The 9,085-nt window shown below is 49.0% G+C and overlaps 1 protein-coding gene across 4 annotated transcripts in view; it reads left to right on the forward strand.

Moving 5' to 3' along the window:
- Window positions 1-483: 483 nt before the first annotated feature.
- Window positions 484-9,085, forward strand: part of Mpped2 (metallophosphoesterase domain containing 2) — a 183,474-nt gene continuing 174,872 nt past the window's right edge. Inside the window, exons 1-2 of one of the 4 annotated variants that reach the window (XM_031371285.1) lie at window positions 484-1,120; window positions 6,715-6,962. In XM_031371285.1, the coding sequence (XP_031227145.1) occupies window positions 6,835-6,962 (128 nt within the window). In that variant the 5' untranslated portion in view covers window positions 484-1,120; window positions 6,715-6,834. Of the gene's footprint in view, window positions 1,121-2,867; window positions 2,986-6,714; window positions 6,963-9,085 lie in introns of those variants that run through there. The other 3 variants (XM_031371287.1, XM_031371289.1, XM_031371286.1) reach the window with 3 other exon arrangements.

The following is a 9,085-nucleotide window of genomic DNA, read 5'->3' on the forward strand; positions in this document are numbered from 1 at the left end:
TTTTTTTTGAAGAGCAGGTCTTTGGGAAAGGGAGAATATGATTCAAAGGGACGCGGAGTGGGGGTGCGGAAACAATTAAAGCCTTTGCCTGACTTCACCTTCTTATCCTAAACCTGTCTTAATTCTTGAAGGTGAAAAAAACACCAGCTGGGTTGGCCTTTTCTTTCTCAGGAACATTACAGAGCCAAAGAGAGGTGTGTATGCGTCTGGCGCTTTGAGAGGGTTGAGGAGAAGGGACCCTTGATACCCCACAGGAAAGCCTCAGTTCAGCAGAGTGGAGGGACCCTGGGGTCGCCCCTCTTGGTGAGATCTTAGTGCCCCAGACGCTCCTCCTGCCCCTGCAGCGAGTTCTGCGCTTTGGAGCTGTGCCAGGACCTCTGACAGAGCCTGGCAGGTTCATGAGTGGGGGGCGGGGGCTTGGTGTTCTCTTTGCAGAAGACGACCATCTGGGGGGCTCCCTTATTTTCCTGGCGCTCAGTGGCCCGCCCCCATCTCCCCGACCCCTATCATTTTAACGCTGATCACACACGATGGTGAACTTGCAGCTCAGCTTCCTGCCGCCTGCTTGACCCAGGGAGCACCAGCAGCCTGCGGGCCTCGCCCTCCACTCTCCCTCCTCTCCTGGAAACCCCGCGGCCTCGGGGCGCGGGTGGGGGGTTCGAGTGGGCCGGAACTACGGCAGGGGCGTGCAGGGCGCGGGGTCCCGGCGGGGAGCTCACAGCGAGCGGCGCCTGGGCGGCCCAGCTTCCTGGAGCTATGCTCCTTTGACCCCAGTGGCAGTCCCTGTCACTGCACCGCTCGCGCTCCCTTCGCTCGCCGCGCCCTCGCTGCCTCTCCTCGCCCCCTCGCTCGTTCTCTTCCCAGATCGAGGCTGCTCCGGTCCTCTCCACCTTCCCCCCCAGCGACCCCTGCGTCCCGCTCGCACCGCGCCCCTGTGCCGCCCTCCCAGGCCGTGGATCGGCGGCGGGAACCTCCAGGGTCGAAGGTTCTGGCCCGTCCGCGCCCCTCGCCCCTGCCGCCCCCAGCGCTGCTCCGAGCCGGCTCGTGTGGCTTGGCGATGGCTCGCCCGCACACCGGGCGCTGAAGGCATCCCGGGGACCCGGAGCGCAGCCCGGGAAAGGTAATCCGCCCGGGGAAGGGAGGCGGAGGGCGGGGGAGGGGGGGAGGAGGCGGCCGGTGCCGGGCGCGAGAGGAAGGGAAAAAAAAAATGCACACACAAAGCGGAGCCCGGGTGAGAGGTGCCTTGTCAGAGGCGCGTGCGAGGGCGCGGGGGCTGCGGAGCGCGGCGGCCCCGCCGACCCTGAGGTTGGCGGACTGAACACTCGAGGACCCGGGGAGAGCAGATTTCTTTCCCCGGAGCCCCCCCCAACAAGCGAGAGCGAATTTCTTTGCGTAGCTGTCCTTCTTCCCACTCCCCATCTCGCCCCCTGTTCTCCCTTCCCCCCCAACCAGCCTTCGGCCGCCGACCTCTCGGGGTCCCCACCTCCCTGCCCCCTCCTCCGCCGGGTTTCTCAGGAAGGTGGTGGCGGCAGAGGGGGGTTATCCGCGAAAGCCTGCGGCAAAGCCCCGGGGCAAGGGATGGGGGTGGGGCCCAGGAGTCTGAGATCTGTTTACTAGAAAGTCCCGGGGTCGTGCGCCGCAGCTGCCCCGGCCTAGGCCCGTGTGCATTGTGTTGGCCCGAGCCCCGTGCGCCCGCGGCGGCCCCGGGCCAGGTGCAGTGGCCGGACGGCTCGGTGCAGCTTTGTGCTCTGGCCGCCCGCGCGCGCAGCGCTCCAGCGCGGAGCTCTCCGCCGGCCCCCGCTCCCGGACCTTACTCTCTGGTCTCGGCGATCGCTGCCTGCCGAGCGAGAGGGCTGGGAGGCGCGGTACGGCAGCGTGGAAAAGTAACCGTAGCTGCCCAGTTTCTTTTCTACCTAAGCAGTAGTTGTGTGGCTCTCCCCCCCACCCCCAGCCCATATTTACATTTACATGTGGCAAGATTGTCTCTAAAAATATTTTGAATTTCGGGCTTTTGCGGCCTAGGTGGTGAAGGGAGCATTTTTTTTTTTTAACCTAGAGGTTCGAGAGGGCATTGAAATCCCCCAGCAAGAAAAGAGAACGGAAAAGATGAGCAGTGGGGTTGATTTATAGCGCACCCCCAACACACCCGGAATTAAGAGTGAATGCGAGTCATGAAAAATGTGTAATTGATTTGTGATGGTAAAGACACTAACAGGTCAGGGCGGGGGAAAACACACAACTTTAACTGGAAGGGAAAGACTTCCAAAGAGAGGGCAAGGTGGTGGCCTCCACATCCCCCTCCAGCCCGATGGCTGGCTGGATCCCTTCCCGTCCCAACTGTTCCCGGGGAGGCGCCTGGCAGCTCCGGGATTCAGAGAGAGGAGGCGGCTGCTTAGGGTACGGACTCGGGCTCCGGTCTGTATGCTCCGAGATGCCAGTGCGTTTCGGAGGCTTCCGTCCTAGACCAGGGGTTAAGATGCCCCACCGAGGATGGCAGCGAAGTCAGAGCCTGTTTTCTACGGCGATCTTCAGTCGGTGTCCCGCTGGGAGAGAGGAAGGTGGGGGAAAAATGCTTAGGCGACCTGGGGGAGGGAGTCTAGTGTCCTTAGTGTTGCCTCTACCGCAGGCAGTGGCGGTGCCCACAGGGTACTCAGCGTCTACGGAGAGGAGGGAGTTGTGGCCAGGACCAGGCATCGAGAGCTGTTGACAGAGCAGGGCATGTGTGCGAGTTTGCGTGTGTGTGTGTGTGTGTGTGTGTGTGTGTGTGTGTGTGTGTGTGTGTAGTAGCTGCAATCCCCCCACCCCATCTGCCCACCCTAGATTTAAAACAAACAAACCAATCCAAAGTAGAGAATTCTGCGCCCCCCTTCGCCCCACCATATATAGACCCCACGCTTTGTCAGAGGCTCAGGAGAAAAGTCGTGCCCTCCCTCTTCGAAAGAATGTGCCAGCTGGGTGTCAGCAGTGCTGGAGACAAGTTCAGGTGTAAGTGTGAAGGGAAGGGAGGGAGCTTAGTGGACAGAAGCACGTGGAACTTTTTTAGCATCTCCAGAAAAATAAAGAAGCGGTGAAACCACGGGGAAAGCGTGTGGCCATCGCTCCCACACGCGGAGATGAGTAACTGGAAATGGGTATAATAGAGTAGGGGCGTGAGTTAAGGTTCTCGATTCGCAAGGCAGAGGGAGGAGAGAATGAAATTTGGCGGGGTTGGATCAAGAGCGAGCTCCAAAGTCCCTCCACCCAGTAAGTGAGGTGGCTATCTTCCTGACTCAAATGAACACCATTATTTAAACAAGGAAAGCGAAATCCAGGGCTCATTTCTCCTGGGCTTGGCTTAGGCAGCACGCGAGTACAGGGGTCAGAAATGGTTGCTTTTAAAGTTTAGGTAAATCGGACTTCTGGTGTCTAGGAGGTGGAGACAGCTATTTAAGCCTTCAGTGTTTAATCCCCTCCTTGCCAGCAGACTTTAAGAGGTTTTCCAAGTGGGTTCCTGGAAAAGAAAATTTCCAGTCCTGCAGCTTAAGGGACAGAAGTGACTGCTGCTGTCTAGGAAATGCTCAATGTGCTCACGTGGGTTTTTTTTTTTTTTTTTTTTTTTTTTTTTTTTAAACAGAAACTCTAACACCAGCGTGAACGCTTGGCAGTGACAGTTCTGTTTAGATTTTTCTTTAGGCATTTTGGCATCTTTTACTGGGTGCCTTTGTTTGTGGATAAAATGCATTGAAGTATAAAATTAAACGAAGAAAGCTGCTCCCTTTAACTGTTGTGAGAAGAAGCCGTGGTTGGGAGGGGGGTTTACAGCCTGAAGATTTGAAGCAGGGTGATGCAGCTTCATCAGGTTAAGGTGGGGTCCTTACATCTTTCAAGTTTTCCCCCATATCTCATTAAAGTGATGTGGTTTAGCTCATGGCTTTGTCACAGAGAGCCTTCCTCCATATCCCCCCACCCCTGTCCTCCCAATCTCTCTCTCTATCTCTCTCTCTCTCTCTCTCTCTCTCTCTCTCTCTCTCTCTCACACACACACACACACACACACACACCACACACACACACACAGAGTAGTCTTAGGATATGTTCATTTTGAGGCATGGATGGAACTGAACATAGCATATTTTTTTTAAAAAAAAAAAATAAGCCTTTTCTTGACTTGTCTGTAAAGGTGCTCTGCAAGTTTTGAAGCTCTCTGCCTCAGTCTGACATTTCCTTCAAAGGACTCCAGATTAAAGAAGATAGACCCGGCAGGTGCACTGTTTCGATAAAACATTTGAAAGGGAATAAGGCAAAGATGAATTCAAATGAGGTGCCAGCCACCCATTTAGCCCTCCAGATTCACAGGGGTCTGGGCTTGCTGGTAGAGAGAGACTGTTTGCCTTGCTTGGGGCAGAGGGGCAAAGAGGCATAGGTGTTTCCTGACAGGAAATGAAAATCTATAGGGTGACTTTAGGGATAGTCTGGACCGTTTAGAAGTGGGAATCCAGCGTCTAAGTTCTGCATCTTTTTTGGCTTCAATCAGGATGGCTTAAGAGGGTCTCCCTCTAGCCACTTCAAGTCACTGTATGTAAATATTTAACATGACTATTTTATTTCTGGCCTTCACTCTTAGTTTAATTAGTTAAGTTTTCTCCCCAAACATTTAAATTCTTTCCGGCAAGGGGTACAGACACTTACTCTGAGGTCACATTGGTCTAGACATGAATTTGATTTTCTGTTGCTTCTGAAATGTTCTGTATCTCACACAATAGACATTGATGGAAGGAAAATAAGAATCACCAAGTAATTTTTATAGCACTCTCTAATTTATGCAAACACTAAGTTCTGGGATTCTGAAAATGCCTATTTTCCCCCCTCTGTGCTTTGATGGCTAACATTCTTTTTAATGACAGTCATTTCTGTAGCAGGAAGATGTCTTCATTTGTGTTTACTCTTCAGTACCACGCAATTACGCAGCTCCGTGCTTCAGTTGTGTCTCGGCACTCTGTGTCTCCAAAGAGAATTACAGCACTCAGAACAGGACTGCAATTTGAAGCAGGTGTTGTGTTTTACTGTTATGCAAAATAACAGTAAAATATAATTGTGTAGGAAATTAAGGAAACAGCTGCAAACTTAGTATGAAAACTGCTACATTATGATTCGTAAGCAGTTCTTTACAGATATCTTACTTACATCGGGAGGAGCAGGGCCAGATTTGACTTAGCTAATCCTACTGGCCAGATTGCCTATCCACTAGTGCTTAAGGGAGTCATACCTCCCGTGAAGGCAGGAAGATGCAGCAAGGGAAACCAAGGTAACATTGTGTTAACAGTGTCAGAATACCTAGGGGTTCCTCTTTTGGCTACGGGAATGTTCTGGGAACCAAGGCCAGGTGGGTAGAACCTAGCTTGCTTGACTGATGTGAAGAAAGCAATCCTTTGGAGTAGAACATTGTATTTCTTAGCCCAGCTAGCATATGGAGGGCCACAGGAGCCCTGGGTCGCAAAAATAATGAAATAAATGGCCTATTATGGCAGGCCGTCTATCTGCCTTTTGTTTGATATTTTAAGGTGTTTCATGCCAAATTTCAATCTAATCTTATTATTTGAATTGTTTTTGAGATAACAGTTAAGATGGGTATACATGGCAAATGTATTCTGACACAGTGTTTTGAGAAAAATGCCAGTTAGCCAAGGCTTAGCCAAGGAGTGAGTGGTGCCTCCAGCTTCTTCCACTTGCTCATCAGTTGCAACAGCTTCCATGCAAGGGCTTGCGCCCCTCCATCTTTGAATATCTGCCATAAAAACAGACATTTTCATTTCTGTTCTCCACATGGCAACCAATACATTGACACTTATAAAAAGAACGAGAATTGCTGGGAATCTCTTGAGAAAATGTGACCAGCTAATAAGAATTTACAGCACCCAGAATGAGGGCCGGGATGTGATGGCTGCCCTCCCTAAATGCCCCCTTAGGTGGGGAAGAGGGAAGTCAGGGTTAGAAAGTGACTGACTGATCCTGTGCTCATCTGGCTTGCTGTTGAGTGACTAGAGAATTGAAAGAAAGTGCACCATGCTTAGCAAGAAGTACTTGCTTTACCATCACGTTCTTGGCCAGAGAGACGTTTGTGTGCATACTGCGCACTGTGTATTAGGAAAGTGCCTTGCAAGACAAACAAGACAAACTTATGTGTAACACGTGCATCCTGTGCGTTTTGTAGTTATCCTGGGTTATCTGTTAATGAGCACAGACCCTTAAGCTTGCATTTGTTATGGTGTCCTGCGGATCATCCAGGCATCAAGATTGCAAGTGATTGTATAATGTGATACCAATCTTGTTAGAACCAAATATTTCAATTAGCAGGGAGGGCTTGGAAGAGTCTTCAAGCACAAACCATTTATAGCTAGACTCCATGGCAACTGTGGATTTGGTCCTCCTGCAATTCATGTTAAGTGCCATAATTATAATTAGAGAGGAACTCTTAGTTTGAACTCCATTGAGACGATTCACTAGCATCCAGTGATGCCATATAGGGTGTAACGTCCACCCTAAGGGACACGCAGGAAAGAGTAGACAATAGTTATGTCCACGAGGAAATAATATTAATTCAGATATTTTTTCCTGAGCCAATTTTATATATAGATTTCAAACTCAATGTGTTTTAGAACCGTCTTACTCATTGTTCTTATTTTTTTTTAACTTATATACACACATACACATATGTATGTTTTTTTTTTCTTCTAGAACGCACAGTGGTATTGATGAGTAGACCCTTGGATTCAGAGGTTGGCTGAAACACATCATGCCCGCTTCCAGCTTTTGCTCCGGAGAGTTGTGAATTGCTAATGCCTATAGGGAGGAAGGATGGCACATGGGATTCCTTCTCAAGGCAAAGTTACCATAACGGTGGATGAGTATAGCTCAAACCCCACCCAGGCATTCACACACTACAACATCAACCAGAGCAGATTCCAGCCGCCACATGTACATATGTAAGTATTTCTCATGAATGTACAAAAGAAAAAAAAATTAACAATCAAGAAAAGAAAAGCAAACTGAGAGAAAACTCTTCTTTCAACATTCTGCTAGGGAGAGTGGAAGTCAGTGATTTTCCAAACAGATGGGTATCTGCGGGTTCACATGCAGGCCAGGAGAAACAAACCCCTTTGCTTGCATAACTAGTCACACTTTATACAGCACAACCAGTCACAAAAGGGCGTTAGGTCTTTAGAGCCTCTGATGGATTGTGATAAGTTGCCCACGTTCTGTAGCTAAGGAGGGAGAGTTCAGGTAGTTTCCTAGTGCCACACTATGAATTTTGGGCAGTGAAATCTCGCTCTTAGTTCAGTTTGCTTCACCATGTATTGTTTACTTCCATGATGAAATATTTCTTTAAAATTTCTCTAACAGTTTCTTACCCTTCATTTCACTAAGGCTTTATATTCAGCTGGGAAATAGGCCTCATTGGAACTAATTGTCCAGCTACTGCTAAATCCATTGTCTCGCCTGTTGCGGAAACTCCGACTGCATTATGCAAGACTTGGACAATACGGGGAACAAAGGGTTAAGGGAGAGTGGGACAGTGGGTCTTGGGAGTTTTACTTTTCTTTCACTCCCGGATACTATGGAGTACTTGTTGGACCTTACGCTATTTAAGGAAAAAAATGTATAGGATAAACTCAGAAGCAAGGACACTGCAGCACCTGGTCACACACACCAACTTTTGTTTGGTCCTCTGCAGCAGCAGTGCCAGGCTGTCAATGGAAGGGGACAGAAGGTTACCGTGTCTCTTATTTATTCAAGGCCTGGTGCCCATTCTTTTAGAGCCCCTTTCCAATGTCTCACACGAGTCTTTCATGGCAGAACTGAATGTCTTTGAACACCATTGTGTAGTCAAGAGGGAAAGGTGGTTTAGGATTTTGTTGGCTGTTTTTACTCAGGGCAGAACTGAACCCTGGGTACACACAAGTCACAGGCTCTTTCACAGTAATTGTTTTATGTGGGCATTTAAAAAAATAGTAGCCCCCACCACCTAAACATACACACACATACACACAGACACACACACACAGACAGATAGACAGACAGACAGGCACACACACACACACACACACACACACACAGATAGACAGACAGACAGGCACACACACACACACACACACACACACAGACAGATAGACAGACAGACAGGCACACACACACACACACACACACACACACACACACACACACACACACACACACACACACACACACACACACAGAGACAGATAGACAGACAGACAGGCACACACACACATACCATCTCTGATTCAGAAACCTTAACCAAACAGGAGGGTGTTTTCCTTGACTGTTTGGCTATTAGTGTAAATAGCAGGGTGGTGTTTTATAAGTAAGTTATGGGAGGCCACTTAAAGTAACGGTGGTGATGTTTATGCAAGGTGGGAAAATCAAAACAGTAGGCTTGAGGGAAAGAAAACAAACAAACACCACCACTAACAAAAAACAACAATAAAAAAAGAACAAAACCATCTTTGCAAATGGTTGGCTTCTAAGATCTTCTTGCTGGCTGTATGTGAGAATCTGCTCTTGACTAGGAGGGACTGCTGGCAGAGTCTAAGACAGAGGTTTGTAGGTGATGTGTTTGCTCTTTGTTAAGATGGTAGTTTTTCTGAACAAGAAACACGTATTTATTTTAAATAGTCCTTTTATTGTTTCCATTTATCCCCTTTTCTTCAAGTATGTTATAAAATTTGTTATGGCATAGTTGAGGATCCCTTTGGCTTGCTTTGGAAGGCTGATATTCGTATTAAGGAATCTTAAAGAACTCTGTGGATCCTGTTTCTCATGAGGCAGAGTGAATGCTGTTCTGTCCAGATTTTTTGGGAAATGACTGGAGGGCTCAGCCATTGCTCAGCCCTGGAGACATCCTCTTATTCGCTCTTGACCACAGGAGTCCACTGGTGAACTGCAAAGGCTTAGAGATAGCTTTTAAATCAGCTTAGAACTGATCTTAGATCTTCTCTCTCTCCCTCCTTCTCTTTCCTTCTCTCTCTCTCCCTCCTTCTCTTTCCTTCTCTCTCTCTCCCTCTCCGTCTCCATCCTTCTCTCTCTC

This window comes from Mastomys coucha, unplaced genomic scaffold (genome assembly GCF_008632895.1).
Source record: "Mastomys coucha isolate ucsf_1 unplaced genomic scaffold, UCSF_Mcou_1 pScaffold15, whole genome shotgun sequence".
Classification (NCBI taxonomy): Eukaryota; Metazoa; Chordata; class Mammalia; order Rodentia; family Muridae; genus Mastomys; species Mastomys coucha.